The sequence below is a fragment of the Muntiacus reevesi genome, chromosome 2 (genome assembly GCF_963930625.1).
Source record: "Muntiacus reevesi chromosome 2, mMunRee1.1, whole genome shotgun sequence".
Classification (NCBI taxonomy): domain Eukaryota; kingdom Metazoa; phylum Chordata; class Mammalia; order Artiodactyla; family Cervidae; genus Muntiacus; species Muntiacus reevesi.
Window position 1 is genome coordinate 177,880,219 of NC_089250.1, and position 19,197 is coordinate 177,899,415.

General features: G+C 47.7%; 1 protein-coding gene across 4 annotated transcripts in view; it reads left to right on the forward strand.

Moving 5' to 3' along the window:
• The window catches only part of LMTK2 (lemur tyrosine kinase 2), a 74,507-nt gene that overhangs the window by 48,055 nt on the left and 7,255 nt on the right, over positions 1-19,197 (forward strand). For 3 of the 4 annotated variants that reach the window (XM_065923787.1, XM_065923785.1, XM_065923786.1), the window contains 4 exons: positions 3,708-3,792; positions 4,726-4,847; positions 9,021-9,170; positions 10,452-13,383. In XM_065923787.1, coding sequence (XP_065779859.1) covers positions 3,708-3,792; positions 4,726-4,847; positions 9,021-9,170; positions 10,452-13,383 — 3,289 coding nt within the window. The remainder of the gene's footprint in view (positions 1-3,707; positions 3,793-4,725; positions 4,848-9,020; positions 9,171-10,451; positions 13,384-19,197) is intronic. The other variant, XM_065923788.1, reaches the window with a different exon arrangement.

The following is a 19,197-nucleotide window of genomic DNA, read 5'->3' on the forward strand; positions in this document are numbered from 1 at the left end:
AAGTGGCCTCTCCTTCTGTAATCCTCTGAGCCTGTTTCTTCCCTGAAACAGGGTAATCTTGCCCTGAAGTGCTTTTCTCAGGATTACATAAGATAATGTGGGCCGTGCTTGCTCTTTTGATCAGGAATTCAGGTTCCTGGGAGAGCCTTGGTGGGTAGTATGTTAATTAAATAGAGGACAGAGCGGTTTTGAAAACGGCTGCAGCCCCGCTGAGCTGTTTCCACAAGAGCGATCTCCTGGAGGTGGGCGAGCTCTCACGCCAGTGGGAGCTGAGAGCAAGCCATGATGTTTCCTGGTGAATCAGGGCGGGAAACTGTTTAGAGCACAGCTAGAGCACTTCTGCTGTGTGCCCGCTGCTTTGCTCACCTGGCGGGGTCCCTGCGGTCACTGCCTAGGGCGGCGGAGCCCAGGCTCTGAGGGCCAGGTCAGTTGGCAGCTTTGCCACTAGACCTGTTTTTCAACTTGAAGGAAGAATATACTGGGTATGTTTGTATTTCCTGCCCCAAACCGGCCATTGACGTCAAGAGTTACCTCTGCTGTTGAAAAGTTACACCTTTACATTTTCCTGTTCTTTAGCTTGGTACGTTATTGGGCCTCGGAGAGTATTTATGTGTTACTACTTTTGAAATGAATTTTATAATTTTGAATCTGGACAACAATTTGATGTTTTCAATGTATTCTTATATCTGTATTCTTATAAAAATCTTACGAGCTAACCCTTACAGGTGAGCGCACACCCTCTCCTTTTGTTGTTGTTGTTGCCAAGGAGAACTGAGGCTCTGGTGTGCGGGCTGACTTGCCAGAGTCACACAGCTGCGAGTGGTGGAGCCAAGACCCGGTCGCCGGTCTCTGACTTTGTCCAGTGCTCTTGCACTGTCCTCCGGTGACCAGGATGTGTGGGGCGGAGGAGAGGGCGAGTTTAGAGGAAATTCCCTTGGTCACAGCATCATTTTCCTCCTCAGTACCCCTGCTGTTCAGGCAACAAGAGGCGTTGCCTCCTCTCTCTCTCAGACCATCAGTCAAATTGTAGGAGAGTTTCACAGTGTCGTGTACAGAGAGCCCCAGGCACTTCGCACATATCTTTTCATCTTTTACCTGCTTTTCGTGTCTGTAGACCTGCAGGGACCACATGTGAGGAGAAAGGTGTGGAGGGAGGCCGCCCTGGTGTGGCTCGAGTGGGCGGAATGGAAGGTGCCAGGGGCCGCCCTGCAGGTCCCCTCCCTGCCCCCCCCTCGGGCTGCCACCCTGCCTCGGGTGACCTGTACACTCCCGGGCAGCGGCCCTGGCACCCAGATCTTCATTCTGGTCCCAGGACAGAGGTGTTGGGAAGGTTGAGGAGTGTCTGTCTGCAGGGGCCTTAGCAGTGCTGGCCGGTGGTGCCCGGAGCCTCTGGGGCAGGACCCGCGGTGCCACGCTTGTGCCGCTTGCAGTTCAGAGGGCCAGGCGGCCTGGAGCCCCGCATTCTGCTGCCCGCATCTGGCCGCCCGCCCTTCCTTCCTTCATTTCCAAAATCCAGGGGCCACCTCTCTCCTTGAGATGGGAGGTTTCTACAGCACACTTTGTTCTACCATGCTTCGCAGATACCACGGGTTTGTTGGGCTCCCCCGCCCCAGACACACACAGGTCAGACGTCTGCAGCAGCCCTCGTCAAGCAGGTCTGGAGGTGCCTCTCTCCAGCGCGCGTGCTCGCTGCCCGTCTGTGCCACGTCGGGCTCTCACAGTATTTCACACCTTGTCGTCGTCATTGGTTACGATGATCTGTAATCAGCGATCTTCAGTGTTGCTATTGTAATTATTTTGACTTTTTATGTGATGAAGTATTTTTAATTAAGGTTTATACATAGCTTTTGTTTGTATGTTTTTGGACACGTAATAGACTACAGTGTAGCGTAAACATCACTTTTCTCTGCACTAGGAAACCTAAAAATGCATGGACTCACTTTATCATGAGAGTCGCTTTGTTGAGGTGGTCTGGGACACTGATCCCCCCGCGTGCTTGCATTTTGTCTGTAACATTAGAAGTGTCCCGAGTTTTTCCCCAGACATTCCAGAGGCCTGGTGGAGCGCCATGAAAACACTGCTTGTAATCATAATGTAGAGAGGGGTTGAACACATCTGACTGAACACAGTCTAACCAATTGAACTGATTGAACACAATCTAACTAAATGAATACGTCTAACTGCTTTCTTATCTTGGACTTAAAACTTTTATCGCTTAAAAAAATGCCAAAAAATTACAGTAGTAACACTGAAGGCCACTGATCACAGATCGTCATAACAAACGTGACAGCGACAAGGTGTGAAATACTGTGAGGGCCAAGTCGATGTGACACAGAGTCAGGAGCGTTTGCTGAGACCAGCGTGAGATCAGCGTGTTTGTTGAGGACCAGCCGCACGTATGGCAGTGCGCTCTCACTGGCAGTGGTTGTTGTTGATGGTTATTGATGGTGAGAGAGATACTGACCCTGGCAGAGTCGCTTCAGTTGCTTGCGCCTCAGTTTCCTTTTCTGTAAATGGGGAACATAATGGTACCTGCCTGGGAGGCCTGTTGTGAAGATGAAATGAGTTAATACGTATCAGGCGCTTGGAGAAACACCTGTGTGTAACGTGCTCTCTACACATTAGCCCTGATGGTATGGTGGGATCAGTGCTGGTGTGCACCAGGGCGTCCCTGGGCTCTGACAGCGTTAGCTCTTGTGTCCTTATCCACGTCGTCGTTCTATTTCAGACACATGAGCTTTGGAAATTAAAATCACTGAAAATAAGAATTTGATAAAGTTTTTGATTTTTGGCCAAAGACAAACGTTTTAAATTTTTGGACTGTGGAAATTCAGTTTCTGAGAACTTTTATTTAGGATTTAAAACTATAAGTTAGGTATTCAATTCTATTTTAGTTCAGTGGCTTTTTCATTCATATGCCAATTGATAATTAATAAAATTCCAAAGGTTAAAGCTGAAATCCAAAAAATGTAACCTGCTGTCTCTATGGGAAGTTTTTTTAGAAAAAGTTTTTTACTTTTCAAGTTAGGTAGTTTTTAAAACTAATTTGTTCTTAAATAAACTGAGTAAATCGTTTTAAGTCAGTCTTGAAAATATGCTCTTTGCCTCCCTCTTGGAGAGAAGTAGAGTTTGGAAGAGAAGTTAGAGAAGAGAGTGAATTGGAGGGGGCTAAATCACTTATAATGCTTGCATATCTTTGAAAAAGGAGTTAAAAGAAACATTTGTAATAATGTAGATTATTTTACTGTGCTTGAAGTTGTAACTTTATTCTTTACTTGCAGTTAAGAGACTACTACTAGATTATTACTCAGGTAATGTAAGCTATTTAAAATAAATTCAGACAAATTAGCCAGTTTAGAATTCTTCCTTGGTAACTCTAAAAATACCAGGAAATGAGCCATAAGTCTGGTATCAATGCAGAACAAGGTACAAATATGTTACAATTTAACCTGTTAGCAGTCAGAGTGATTTACCAAAAAAAAAAAAAAAAAAAATCTGATCATCTCCATTCTTTAAGTAATTAGGAATACGGCATTGCCTTTTTTTCTGAAAAAGGATTTTAAAACATGAATTATTCATCAGGGAACTCAATACACTTACCACCCTGATTTCCCAAGAAAGCCTTTTTCCACAGCAGTTCCACATCATGTCATCCTGGGTGTTGATTCTCCTTGTTCTCATGTTCACTTCACTCTTTCTGTTTTCAGTGACTTAGCCCTGCGAAACTGCTTTCTTACCTCGGACTTAAATGTGAAAGTGGGTGATTATGGAATAGGATTCAGCAGGTACAAGGTAAGCCAGAGGTTTGAGGGTTTTCTCCATGATCTAATTTAATGCTCATGAAGTGGTCATATCACAAAATGCCATGCCTGTTTGGAAAGGGAGGGTAAATAATTATTGCTACCATATAATAAAATATACACATCATATATAAATATTTCTCCATACATGTTTGGTAAAATTTCAACTCAGATCAGTAAGCTTGGGATTTGAGTTTTTCAACTCTGTCATAAATATATCCCCCAAAGAAAATAAATGAAGTACCTGGGAAATTTTTGTGTGTGTTTGCTTAGCCCAGCTGAGTAAGGTGGCTTACTATGGGTTAAAAAAAAAAAACTCATGCAAATGTAAGTCTGTTCTTGGTCTATGTAGTAGCCCTGGTATCTTGAGCACTGGCTGTATACCACCCGGGCACTGTGGAGTACTTGCCCACATGATCTCATGCAATCCTGACCATAAAGGGGAGGCTGGTGCATCTTCCTGATCTTACAGGTCAGGAAGAAGGCTCAGCGTGTTTGCTGCTTGCTCAGAGTCACAGAGCTGGTAGCTGGTTGAACGTTGACTCAGCCAGCCTGTCCAGTTCGAAAGCCTGTGCTCTTACTCATTAACCACCCTGTTCTTCTGCTCAGGGATATAGCCCAGCATAGTTTACAAGATATTTTGCTCAGAGTCTGCGTTCTGTAACATCAGACATGGCGTACCTTCCTTTTCTAGGAAGGGTGACTGAGCAGGTTCAGAGACCAGCTCATGAGGCCCAGGAGGCTGATTCAGAGAAACCCTCAACCCACCCTCTGCCCGGAAACTCTGTCTCTGTGTCCATTTCTTTTTCTGACTTGTGTTTTTGGGCAGAGTATGTGTTTTCTGAGAATGACCTGGGATTAAGTTACTGAGCTCACATAGAAGTGTTAGAGAATTCAAAATTCTGTGTGATTTCTTACAAAACAGGAGGATTATATTGAGACGGATGATAAAAAGCTTTTCCCTCTTCGGTGGACTGCTCCAGAGTTAGTAACCAGCTTTCAAGACAGACTGCTAACTGCAGATCAAACCAAATATAGTAATATCTGGTATGTATCGGTTTACCATTCGATTAGGCTTTTGTTATTAACAAAGTCCTAACTTCTTTCTTCTCAAGTAAGTACTTTCTTAAGGGAAAGTATAATTGAATAAGACGTAGGAACACCAGTGACTGATGATGTGAAAGACAGTTTATTGACATCATAGTAATGATTCCAGGTTTTGCAATGATGCAATAACTTCTACCCATTCAACAGTGATAATCTCCATAAAAGCAGGAACCAAAGCTATTTTCTTTGCCTACTATAGGACCTTGTTTATAGTAGATGTTTAATAAATATTAATTGAGTGAATGAAAAAACTGAAAGAGGTTTGGACCATTACATAGTACTGAGATATAGCTCAGTTTAATGGAAGTTGAAAAAAAATGTAAGTAAGAAGTCTTTGACTAACAGTTTCTGTTATAGCTTTCTTAATTTATATCTACTTTTTTTTTTGGGTGCTGTTGTCCTGCTTTTTCTATTTTTGTTTTTCTTTTTTTTTTTTTGCTTCTTACCTTCTTATGGATTGTTTTTTCTTTTTGTCGTAGTTTGGGAACTGTGTACTCTATTGCTATGATTGTATTGGCTGCGGTAGAAATAACATATATACTTAACTTAGTCTAACAGTAGTTCTTACTTTGGCCCCTTTCTGAGAAATACAAGGACCCCAGGGTATTTTAACATGCTTTAACTTTACATCACACACACACATGCAATTATGTTCATCATTGTGAGATATCATATTTTTTCTCTTAACACCACAAAATGTTGTTATTTTTCTTAACATCAGTGTTTGTTTAGGTTTATCCAACATAATCAGAACACTTTTCTTTTCTTTTTTTTTCCCCCAAATCTCAGACCTTCTGTCGGGGCTGAGTCCCCTCTGCCTGAAGTATGTCCTTCAGAATTCCCTGTAGTGTAGTTGCACTGGTAACAGACTCTCAGGTCTTTTTCTGTAGGTCTTCGCATACCTCTGTTTTGTCCTCATTCTTGAAGTGTATTTTTTTACTTGATGACAGTTATTTTCTCTCCGTGTATTGAAGATCTCACTCCACTGTCTTCTGGCTTCCATTGTTGCTCTTGAGAAGTCAGCTGTAAGTCTCCCTAAGCTCTTTAAAGGTAACGTGACTTTTTCTCTCTATATGCTTTTAAACTCTTCTCTCTGTCTTTGGTTTTTTGTAGTTTCACTGTGATAAGTATGGGTGTGGACTTTTTTGTTTTTCTGCTTGGCTTTTCATATCTTAGGTGGGTGTTCTCAGCCCTTATCCTCCCAATAACTGCCTCAGCCCCATTTTTCCTTCTTTTGGAAGTCTGATTGGACGTGCATCACGACCTCTTGCTTTGTCTTTTGTCTCTTATTCTCTCCTTAATGTGTTTCATCTCTTCAGCTCCCTTTCAGATCTGTGCTCTAGCAGCCAATTCTTGGTCTTTTTAGAATTCCTCTTCAGCTGTGTCTGTTCCTCTGTTAAATCTCTCTACTGAATTTTATAGTTCAGTTAATTGGCTTTTCTGTTTTAGGAGGTCTGTTTGATTTTTTAAAAAACTGGCCCAGAGTTTTTTAAAAAATTTGGTTTTGATCTACATCAGATAATTCCCAAATGTGAAGTCTTTGTGGATTTGATCTTCCTGGTTCTTGATTGTGCCTTGTTTCCTTGGGGCCTTCTTCTGGTGAGGATCCTGGAAGCCTGGACTTGAGAACATTCCTTCAGAGAGGGTGCACGCGTGCTTTTGTCAGGCTTCTGGGTGTCCTGGCTGGTCGGGGACAACAGCAGCTGGGGGCTTTCTGTGTTTAGCCTGAGGTCCTGGGGGCACTTAGACGGTATGAGCTTGGGCTGTGAATCCCAGTAAGGCCGGCTCTGTGACCAGCTTCTTTGGGAACGTCCACCACCCCACTCCCCCTGCAGGCACACACACACCTGTGTACTCAACACACATGTTCACACACACTCACAGTCACACATGTGCACTCACTCACAGGGCCTCAGTGCCAAGCCAGCGTGCCCCCCAGGCTCCTGAGCGGTGGGTTTATTCCCACTGTGATGAGCAGGTCTCTGCAAGGCCCCTTGTTGGGCAGGGCCAGGGCTTGGCCTGTCCACCATCAAGCCTTGTTCACCAAAGACACAGACGCCCAGGCTCCGTGCCCCAGCAGGGGCCACGGTCAGACGTGGTGTGGTGCTCTCCTTTGTTCTCTAAGCTCCAGATTTTGTCCAGTGAGTTCCCTGCTGGCTTATCTGTTGTTTGATGTGTTTCATAAGAAGTTGCTTTTCATTCATGATTCATGCTTTCACTGCTCTCAGCTTGGTGACTGACCTGAAGACTTAGCCTGTGTTCCCAGAGACAGAGCCGCCCCTTGTTTCTGACGGGGTGAGAAGTGTCTGGCGGCAGGACTGGCAATGGTGTCAGCTTCTGCCCGAGGCAGGGACCACACTGCCCTGTGCTGGAGACGAGCCTGAGGGTCTTGGCCCCGTGAGTTTGGTGGAAGAGGGGAGAAGAGCTACGGGACATTTTTCCTCCCAGAAGAAAGCAGGCCACTGGTCTTTAGAGAGACAGGGAATGATGGGCAGTGGCTGATACCGCTTTTCCTGAGGAGACTGGGCAGAAAGACGAGGGAATAGGGAGCTGCAGGGTGGGCCTTGAGGAGGGGGACCCGTCTCGTCTTCCTCACTGGTCTGCGTGAGGAGACGCACGAGGGATGCTGGAGAAAGGTGTTAGGAGTTGGGGGCTGAGATAGCCCAGGCCTCATGTTCTCTGAAGAGCAGGGGAGGGGCTGAGGAGAGGGCTGGTTCAGGAACAGGCCTTATGAGGGGAGAGAAAGGGTGTCAGGGATCTGGAGAAACTGAGGTGGGCAGAGGTACATGCCCAGGGTCAAACCAGATGTGGTGCCGATAGCACTCACTGTGTTCCAGTCAGAGGTTGCCTTTGTGGTCTTTAGCATTTCGGTGTGAACTTTTTATTTTCCTTAATCGAATAAGTTGGTAATTCCCTAAAGTCGCTAACAGTGTCTTAAACTTCTTTTTTAATCCAAGACAGCCCTCTGCTCCTAGCAGTTCTGTGCTAGGGGCACATCTCCCTTCTTGAACTGGACTAGAGCTTCGGGTTCTTTTATTTCCTTGATAGAAATGCCCTCTCCACTTAGATACTGAATATGTTGATTTACTCACTGATTTGTGAGATGAGCATAAAGAGATTTTTAACTCATAAGTTATATTGTACTGTGCAGTGTCAAATAATAGATTGATGTATTCAAAAACAGCTTATTATTCTGGTAGGTATCAGTCATCTTCATGTGAACCATCGACAGCTAAACCTGACAGAAGTCACAGTCACATGGGCTCTTTTTAAGCATGCAGCCACACCTGCATCTGCCAACCAAGTCCTCAGGGGTGGGTGCTCAGTACCAGCGTCTGGGTGACACAGGTGATCTGCCAGGTCTAGGAGCCACTGCAGAAGACAGACTGTAACACAGGACGGAAGGGGAAGTGGTGGGAAGGAACGTGGAGACCACGTAGAGCGTGGAGACCACGTGGAGGAGGCATCCACCCTGCCCCCCCCCCCCATTTCCGAGGGGATGGCACCGCGTGGGCAGGCGGGGCAGGTACCAAGAAGAGGGTCCCTGCCTGTGGTGATGGCACCTGCAGCTGGTGAGTGACCCAGGCAGGCGGCCTCTTCCGCCGAGCAGTGAAGAGTCATCCTTCCTAATAGCAGAAAGCTCTGAATACTAAGAACAACTACAGTAGGAAAGACCTGTTCATATTGGAAGCTCCACTGCTTACTGCTGTTGTGAATGGGATTTCCCCCCACGAAAACCCTCAGAAGTTGATGTGTTTGCCCTTATCTAGCCATGTTGCTGAACCCTTTCAAGGCCATTGTGATGATCTTTATAATTCCTTGAGTTTTAAAGTTGACGGTCACTTGAATGCCTCCCTGTGATTACTCCCTCTAGCTCCATCTCATTTTACTCCTAAAATTACATTCTGTTAGTCAGTCTGAGGAGGTATTCTTGTTGTGGTCTGCATCTTAATATAAATGCTTGCTTTTTAAATCATGTTGAAGAGCTATCTTGAATAACCTCTTCCTCAGACCCTTGTGCTTGAAATGACTAATGACTGTACATGTAAAAATGTGGGTGTTAAAAATTCAGTATCTGAAGAGAGAAAGATGTGCTTTTTTATTCCCCCGCAGGTCCCTGGGTGTGACGCTGTGGGAGCTCTTTGAGAATGCTGCTCAGCCTTATTCCAGCCTCTCCAACCTAGATGTGCTCAACCAGGTCATTCGAGAGAGAGACACAAAACTCCCAAAGCCCCAGCTGGAGCAGCCCTACTCCGACAGATGGTGGGTAACTTCATGTCACATTCTCTCAGAAGGTGAAGAAATTCTGTCTCCACAGGTCTTAGTTATATATTCCCTGATTTTCAACAATAAATGTTATGAAAAGCAACCATTTATATACTATTCATGACTGATTTTGGAATTAACGTCCAGTTTTTAAGATGTAGTGCTGTTTTTTTTGTTTTTGATGTAGAACCAGCAGGAATTTATGTCTTACATGTGATAAGAAACCTGTTACGTCTGAGTTAATTCTAAGAATCAGTTTACGGGTGTGTGCTCTTGTGGAGTTGTTTTTGAATGAGGCTGTTTGTGTGATACCCCGGCGTGTGTGACCAGACAGGTAGCATAGACGTGATGGTGTTTGAATTGGCACCTGAGACAGTTTGCATAATGTGTATTGACATTTGCAAAACAAATTTACTTCTTAAGAGTCTCCAGACCCGTTCTTAACTCGGTTTCCAGTTAGAGCTGGGCTCACCCATGCCGAGGCCCCTGTCCGCGTCACCCTGTACTCGGTGGCGTTGCCTCTGACCTCGGTGCCCTTCTGTGTGGGCGCTGCTCAGCCCCCCACCCGACTTGCTAGAACTAACTCACCCAGAGTAACTGGATGTTTGTGCCGTAAATTTAACACCATGACATAGTCATCCTGTCTTCCCTTCCACTCACGGCCGCAGTTTAAGGCGTTGGCCTTACTCAGCCACCCTTTGAAGGCCAGCCCTTGACTGCCACCTGCGCTGGGCTCCTGTCTCTGCTCTTGCCCTCCACCCTCAGCTCCTTTGGCGGCCTGAGGGAAGCATGTGCTGCCGAAGGTCGCGCTGTTCCTTTCTGTCGGGGGAGTCGTTGGAGAGCAGTCACCATGGCGTGTGTCTGCGTGAGTCCTCGCAGAATAGAGCGAGTAAGTCTCACACGTCAGACACCTGCGTCCTTGACTAAGCAGGAGGCCGATGGTGGTTGTGTTTAGAGGAGAGCATTTTAGGGCTGCCTGTAAATTCAGTGGCTGAGCGCCTGGAAAACGCCAGAAGAACAAACGACAAGGCCGGAAGAATTGCAGTGACGCTGCACGGTGTCCTGAGGACGCAGAAAATCAGTGGCCAGGTTGTCTCTCTCCATTTCCACTTTCCCCCAGAGCTCACCGTGAACCAGACTCCTGCTGGAGGCCAGCAAAGCGATTCAAGTGTCGGGGCTTCTGGGGTGTTGGGCTGGCCTAGGGCGCCCTTGTGAGGTCTTTGCTTGTTTTGAAACAATCTGTCTTCTGTCCACTAATCTCCTGTCGGTCTTGCTCAGGTATGAAGTCTTGCAGTTCTGCTGGCTGTCACCAGACAAGCGGCCAGCGGCGGAGGACGTGCACAGGCTGCTCACATACCTGCGGATGCAGAGCCAGAGGGACCCGGAAGTGGACTTTGAGCAGCAGTGGAACGCGCTCAAACCCAACGCAAACAGCAGAGATGCTGCAAGTAACGCCGCCTTCCCCATCCTCGACCACTTCACCAGGGACCGGCTTGGCCGAGAGATGGAGGAGGTCCTCACCGTGACCGAGACCAGCCAAGGCCTGAGCTTTGAGTACGTCTGGGAGGCTGCCAAGCACGACCATTTCGACGAGCGCAGCCGAGGCCCCCCGGATGAAGCCTTGTCCTACACCAGCATCTTCTTCCCCACGGAAGCGTTCGAGAGCTCGCTTTCAGACCCTGGTCCTGGCAAGCAGAATGATAGTGGCCAGGACATCCCCCTGCGGGCCCCCGGGGTGGTGCCTGTTTTCGACGCCCACAACCTTTCTGTCGGAAGCGACTACTACATCCAGTTAGAAGAAAAAAGCCGTAGCAACTTGGACCTAGATTACCCGCCCACTCTGCTCACGACGGAGATGGATAATCCTGAGAGGCTCGGGGACAGCGCGTCCCAGTGTCTGACGCTCAGGAGCCTGGAGCTTGAGGAGTCCAGTACAGAGGAAGATTTCTTCCAGAACAGTGCAGACCCCAAAGATGCCAGCAGACCCGAGGAGGCACACAGCACCAAGGGCCCCGAGAGCCCTTTCAACAGTTTATTTAATGACCTTGACAAGTCAGAGGCTCTGCCCAGTCATCAAAAAATATTTGACTTGATGGAATTAAATGGAGTCCAGGCTGACTTTAAGCCGCCCACCCTGAGTTCAAATTTGGATGACCCTAAAGAGTCAGTAATTGCGCGCCACTTGGAGAAGGAACAGCCCCGTAAGCTTTTTGACTGCGAGCCTCTTTACTCCACAGACAAGCTTGTACACCAAGATGGTTTTGATCAGCTGGACATTGAAGAGTTGTCAGAAAATTTTTTGTTTCTTCAAGAGAAGAACTTACTGAAAGACTCCTTGTTCAACAAAGAGCATGTAAATGATCTGCAGACAGAACTCAGAAATGCTGGCTTTCCTGAATACATGTTAGAATCTCCCAGTAGAAAGTCTATAAAGGCTGAGCCTAAGTTTGCTGAAAATAAACCAGACTCTTCGCTGCAGGAGAGCATCAGCGTGCAGGGCAGGGAGTCAGGCGCAGCGCCCAAGGGTGGCTCTGGGGCGGCAGCCTCGCCGTGCTCCCCACAGCCGCAGGTACCTCCTACCTCGCTTGAAACCCAGGGGCCGCCTCATGAAGTCCCCCCGGGTGTAGCCCTGAAGCAGGGCGAAGACAGGCCCATGTGTCCAGAGGGCGGTGTCCGTGAAGACGGCGCCAGCCGAGAGGTAAACACGGACTCCACGCCCGCCCCACCGGACACCCCCGCCCCCACCGTTGACAGGTCCCCGGCCCTGACTCAGCAGGGGGAGGGGACCGTGAGCCTGACCCAAAGCGACCCCAGCCTGGTCCAGGACACCTCCGCCAGCAAGGTGAGTATAGGGAACGGCCTTCCAGAAACGAGGCAGAACTTAAAACACCAGCTGCCTTTGGAAGACCATGGCCCTCGAGGCCTGCGGGAGAGAGCCCGGGAGGCTGCGGAGGCGCCGGGGCAGCTGGGTCGTAAAGAGGCTGCTGCAGAGGAGGGCGGCTTGGTGTCCGCCCTCTCCTCAGACTCGGCCAGTCAGGACAGCCTCCTGGAGGACAGCTTGTCGGCGCCCGTGCCCACCTCCGAGCCGTCCGCGGAGACCCCGGACTCCCTGGATTCGGTGGACGTCCACGAGGCTTTACTGGGCTCCTTAGGTGCTCACACGCCACAGAAACTCCTGACCCCCGACAAGCCAGCAGACAGCGGCTACGAGACCGAGAACCTGGAGTCGCCTGAGTGGACGCTGCACCCAGCCCCCGAGGGCGCCCCGGCACCTGACGTGGCCTTGGCGCGTGAGGGCACTCCCGACAGGCTGCCTCCCAAGCCCCTCATCATCATTTCAGACGCCGCTGACGGCCACAGAGGCGCGGAGGCGACCTCACAGACCGCCGCGCCTGCGTCCCAGGGCTCGCACCGAGACTCTGCGTACTTCTCGGACAACGACTCTGAGCCCGACAGGAGGTCGGAGGGGGCCCTGGGCACCTCGGTGTCGGCCCTAGGAGCCGGCCAGTCCCTGCCCGAGAGTGTCCCGCCGCAGAGTCCCGGCCCCCTGGACAGCTGCCTGGACGCCAGCAGCAGCCCGCCTGACCCCAGCTGTCCTCCTGCTCTGCAGAACTCCCGTCACCTGGAATCCAGAGAACCCGCAGAACCAGCTCCCACACACACACTTCCCCCCGACGACGAGGCTGGAAGCCCCTCGAGTCTGCAGAACTCGGAGCTAAGCAGCGGGGATGACCTCGAGGCCCCCGAGGAGCCCCCCTGCACGCTGACTTCCACTGGCACCAACACTGATGAGCTCCTGGCATTGACCCATGCCCCTCTCCGCTGCGGCGGCCCCGAGGCCCCGACAGCCGAGAAGGCCTTGTGCGGCCACTCCGAGGGCCCCAAGCTGAAGGAGCCGGATGTGGAGGGAAAGTACCTGGGGAAGCTCGGCGTGTCGGGGATGCTGGACCTTGCTGAGGATGGGATGGATGCCGACGAGGAGGACGAGAACAGCGAAGACTCAGACGAGGACCTGCGGGCCTTCACCCTGCACAGCCTGAGCTCCGAGTCCGAGGACGAGGCCGAGCACCCGGTGCCCGTCGTCCTTAGCCTTGAGGACGGCCGCTGCCTGCGGAGCCTGCTGAAGCCCGCGGACCCGCCGCCCGGCTGGAGGAGGGAGAGGAAGGCGGTGACGTTTTTCGATGACGTCACAGTCTATCTCTTTGACCAGGTATCTGTTCCCTGTTCCCTCTGGGTTGTCATGTTGGAGATTCCAGCATGTGTTGGGGAAACGAGTGTGCTCGGGTTTTCTGACTGCTGTTCCGAGGACACCAGTTGTTTTGTGATTTTCTCAGTAAAGGGAATTTGGGGGTGGTCACCATGTCAGTTTCAAGAACACGCAGAAATGAGGTTTGCGCTGGGAACTCCTGTCACGTGAAGGGCAAGGGTCTGTGGGCTCCTCCTCGGTGTCCTGGCAGAGCCCTGCTGAATCACTCATCCTTTCCAGAGCAGACGAGTGTCGGCGGGCGGTTGGCAGCAATGCCCAGCGCCCTGGGCCGTCTGGAACCTTCCGAGGCTCACACGTAGCCCTGGAGACACCGACAGCGGCGGTGCCTGTGGAGCAGGGCTGGGTTGGCGAGACAGCGGGGCAGGGCGAGAAGGGATCTCCTGGTCCCAGGCTTTGTGTTTTGTCAAAAGCTGTTCAAATTCACGTGTCCCTTCCTTCATCTTCTCAGCGCACTTGAACTGTGCCTTTCACAGGTCTGATGACCTGTAGGTGGAATAGAAAGAGTTGTGAATTGTGTGTTGTGAGCAGTGTGGGCAGGCGCTGGGGAAGATGTCTGGGGGTCTCTGGAGCATTGAGGTGGAAGCCGCCCCCTGGGCTGCGGAAGGGCTGCACTTGTGTGGGGACTTGGTGGGGAGGGGGTGTTGTTCTGCTGAGTTCAGAAGCCGGCAGGATTGCCTAAGAGCCAGACTCAAGACATGAGAACAAAGGCACAGAAATCAAGTGTACGGCATGCTTAACAGATGTGAGGTTTGTCACGGTGAAAGTGGGAGCGTGGGCGAAGTCCCGAACAAAGTCCTGAAAAGCTCCTGCAGTGGCCAGCGGGTCTCATGCAGCTTCCGTGGAGTCACAGCTGCCTGTGGCTTCAGACTGCTGGCCGGCAGGTTCCCTCCTGCTTCTGCTGTCCCGCTTCATGAGCCTGTTTTGAAGTGGTTTGGTTTTTAAGAGGTTTACGCTCCTAAGCTCCAGAGTCCTCACTGAGCGCCATGGGTTTTGGCGGCCCTGCCCTGGTGATTTCACCACTGGCTCAGCAGGTGCTTGGTGGACGCTTACTCGACTTTCTTGTGAAGTCACAGCCCAGCAAGGGAGTGTCTGGGTGCTGCCCTTCCCAAACAGGGCCGCCTTAGCTTTGCTACCAGCGGGGGTCTCCCCACATTTCTCACAGGCCCTTCCATGAGCCTGGTGGGCGCGTTTGACCCTCTGCTCTTGCACCGCACACCCCCCGCCCTGGACTCACAGTGTTCTCACGGCCGTCACAGTGGGTGGTGATGCTTACTTGCAGGTAAGGTGACATACGGTCACACCGTTCAGCCTGTCGCAGGACAGGTGAGCTCTGAGCTCAGTCCCATGCGTCCCAGCGCTGGTCACTGTGGCGACAGGGCCCGGCCGGACAGTGTGGGAGGGGGTGTCGCAGCCCAGAGCCCCGAGTCTGTGAGGTCCTGGGGCAGACGGGGGTCTGTGGGTCTGTGGGCTGCGCTTCTTTAGTTCATTTGGTTTACAAGGACATGTTCCTTCAAAAAAAAAAATGCAGTGAGCATGAGGAAAAATACTTTCTTGGAAAAAATGTTTTTTCAATTTAAAGAACAGAAAAACACTCAAGAAAACCAAACTTCTCAGTAATTGCTACCACTTCACTTACATACACACACCAGAAATTACGTGCTGAAAAGCATTCAAGAAAACAAAACTTGTCTGTAATTCCTGCCACTTCTCACACACACACAAAAGTAAGCGCTCTCTGTAACTGCCCCCTCCAGAATAGAACTCTTCCATCCCCACAAAGGCCCCGCCACATCCCTCTCCTGGCAACCACTGACCTGCTTTTGTCACTGGAGTTCTGTCTTTTCTAGAATCGTGTAAGTGGCAGGGGGGTTGTTGTTGTTTAGTCATTAAGTCAGGTCCAACTCTTTTATAACATAGAGTGTAGCCCACCAGGCTCCTCTGTCGACGGGATTTCCCAGCAAGAATCCTGTAGTGGGTGGCCAGTTCCTTCTCCAGGGGATCTTCCCGACCCAGAGATGGAACCCATGTCGTGTGTGCTGGGAGGCGGGTCCGTTACGGCTGAGCCGCCGGGGAAGGCCAAGTGGCGGGATTAGACCGTGTTTGACCTTGTGTGTCCAGAGCCTCACTCTGTAAAGCGTCAGGGAGTCCCCCCGCTCTATACTCATCCCTGAGGAGCGTTCCTTTGTGTGGGTGTTACGTTTTGTTCGTTAATCTGCTGGCCAATATTTATACCTAATTGTTTTTATTATTATTTTTTAATTGTTTATTTTTTTAATTGTTTTTAATCTTTTTAAAAGTGAAACAGTAAAATGGACCCTTTTTTGTGTGTGTGTACAATGCTTTAAACTTTAGCATTCATGTCACCCTCTGCAGAACCATGATAGACACAGCTCCCTCACCGCAGAAAACGCCCTGGATCATTTTACATTCCCACCAGCAGCGTGTGTGACACAGCATGTAACCTTCGGAGGCTGACTGTTTTCACTCAGAGTGTAATTCCTCTGAGAGCTGCAGAAGTTGTTGCTTGTTGCAGTAGTCCCTTCCTTTTAGACACATTCCATCTTGTAGACATATGATTGTTTTAACCATTTACCCGCTGAAGCACATTTTGGTGTTTCCGCTTTGGGGCTGTCACAGATAACGCTGCTTTGAACAACTGTTTGTAGGTTTTTGTGTGGACACAATTTTTAATTTTTCTGAAAAGGACCCTGACTGTGATTGTTGGGTTGTATGATAAATGTGTGTGTTTAGGCGCCTTTTTTTTTAAATTGAAATACAATGAGGGACAGGGAAGCCTGGTGTGCTGCAGTCCATGGGGTTGCAAAGAGTTGACCAACGACTTAGTGACTGAGCAGTAACAACAGTTGATATACAGTGTGTGTTTAGTTTTTAAAGAAAATGACAGACTGTTTTCCAGAGTGGCTGTATCATTTTGCATTCCAGACAGCATGTGTGAGACCTAGTTTCTCGTGTTTTGCTTGTTTTGTTTTGGCTGCAGCATGCGGCCAGTGGGGTCTTAGTACCCCAAGCAGGGAGCGAATGGAAGCCCGTGGCGGTGAAAGCACCGCGTCTTAACCACTATACTGCCAGGGAAGTCCCCATTATTTTTTATTTTAGCTTTTCTAAGATGTGAAGTAATACTTCATCATGGTCTTAAACTGGGTTTCCCTGTTGGATCGTGATGTTGCCTGTCTGTTCGTGTGCTTCTTTGCTATCCAGATGTCTTATTCAGTGAAGTGCCCCTTTTGCCCATTTTCTAGGTAGATTCTCTGTGTTCTTTGAGTTTTGGAAGTTCTTTATAAGTTCTAGATAAGAGTGCTTTGTCAGATATGTGGCTTGGAAATACTTCTCCCAGTCTATAGTTTATCTTTCACAGAGCAAGGTTTTTTACATTTTGATGGATTCGAGTTTATAACTTTTTTTTTCCGTTTATGGACCATGCTTTATGTGTCATGTCTAAGTTCTTCACCAAACCCTAACTCCTGACTATTTTCTCTAAAAGTTTTATACAGTTTTGCATTTTTCATTTAGATCTGTTACACGTTTTGAGATAGTTTTTGTATAATGTTTAGGTTGGGGTTCATTGTTTTGCCTCTGGATGGATGTCCAGTTGTTCCAGCACCATCTGTTGAAAAGATTATTCTCTATCCATTGAATTGCTTTTGCACCTTCATCAAAAGTTAAATGGCCATATTTTTTTTTTAATTTTTTTATTTTTCAGTGGGTTTTGTCATACATTGATATGAATCTAAATGGCCATATTTTTAATGGATCTGTTTCTGGACTTTCTGCTCTATTCCATTGATCTGTATATCTTCCCCTTTACCAAAATTTTCGTTTCCATTTGCTCCTTGCCAGTATACAGAAATGTGGTTGATTTTTATATGTTGACTTTCTATCCTGCTGTACTGATTTATCAGTTCTAGGAATTTTGTTTTCAAATTCCTTGTGGTTTTCTACACAATCAAGCGTGTTACCTGCAAATAGGGACAGGTTTGTTTATTCTTTTCCAAACTGTATCTCTTTCATTTCTTTTTCTTACCTTTTTACACTAGCTAGGACTTCCAAGACAGTGTTCAATAGAACGGTTACATAACATTGATTGATTTTTCAATATTTTTTTTTTTTTTTTGATTTTTCAATATTTAATGAGCCTTGCATTCCTGGAAAGTAAAGCCCACTTGGTTGTAACGTTCTTGTTACATGTTGCTGGATTTGCTTTGCTGGTATGTTGTTGAGTATTTCATGAGGTCTGCATATTGGCCTGTAATTTTGGGGGGTGTTTGACTACTTGGCTGACTTTTACTCTTGCTCTGTCTTTGGTTTGGTGTCAAGGTAACGCTGGTCTCATAAAGCGAGTTGGAAAGTCATAGTCGATTGAATAACACAGGTTTGAATGATGTGGGTCCACTTACATGTGGGTTTTTTCACTAAACACCTACCAAATACTACACGGTCCAAGATTGGTTGAATCTGTGATGTGGAACCTTGGATATCAAGGGGCGACGGTACAGTTCCAGGGAGACCCTCAGCTGCGCAGGACTCGGGGCCCTCGCCCCGTGGGCGTCAGTCAGGGGTCAGCTGCATCACCTCCTCTTCTGGGAAGAGGTTGCGTGGATTTATTGATCTCTCTCTGAAGAACTGCTTTTGGTTTCATGGAATGTTTTCCTTTGTTTTCTTTTTAATTTTATCAATTTCTATTTTATCTTTTATTTCTTCTGCTTGCTTTGGATTTATTTTGCTCTTTTTCTAGACTCTTAAAGTATAAGCAAGGGATTTGAGACCTTTTTTCATTCTACTATTAATATTTAATGCAATAAGTGCATTTTTCATTCAGTTCAAAATATTTTCTGATTTTCCTTGAGACTTTCCCTTTGACCCAAGGATTACTTATTTTAAAAAAATACTGTTTAATTTCCAAGGGTTGGAGGTTGTTTTTTTTTTTTTTTTAAACCTTTCTGTTACTGATTTCTGGTGTAGTCTGTTTTGGTCAGAGAACGTGTTTTGTAGGGTTTCAATTCCTTCATATGTGTTGTTTTGTTTGTAGAGCCAGAATATGGTCTATCTTAGTAAACGTTTGGTCCATGTGTTTGGTCCATGTGCACCTGAAAATGTGTATTTCACTTCTGGTGGGTGGATTGTTCTATAAATGTCACATGCACTTGGTTCATTTCTTCTGTACTGTTGCTGATTTTTCTACTTGTTCTATGCCTGAGTGAGAAGTGTTCATTGAAGTCTTCGGCTGTATAAACAGATTTGTCTGTTTCTGTTTTCATTTCTGTCCATTTTTGCTTTGTCTGTTTCGTAGTTCTCTTGTTAGCTGCGTACACATTTAAAATTATTATATCTTCTTGGTGAATTGACCTTTTGTGTCATTCTGTAATGTCATTCTTTATTCCTTTGTTTGATATTCATAAAGCGACTCCAGCTTTCTTTTGACTAGTAATTATGTGCTGTCGCTTTTTTCCATCTTTATACACATCTGCATCCTTGTAGTTAACAGCAGTTTCTTCTAGATAGCACACAGTTAGGTGGTTTTTAAAATCTGTTCTGAAATTTTTTGTCTTTCTGTTCATTTGTTTAGTCACTAAATCATGTCAACTCTTCTGTGACCCCATGGACTGTAGCCTGACATGCTCCACTGTCCAGATTTCCCAGGCAAGAATACTGGAGTGGGTTACCATTTCCTTCTCCCTTTTGTGTTTTAATTGGTATTTTTAGGCCACTTACATTTAATAGAGTTATTCAAGTTTGGAT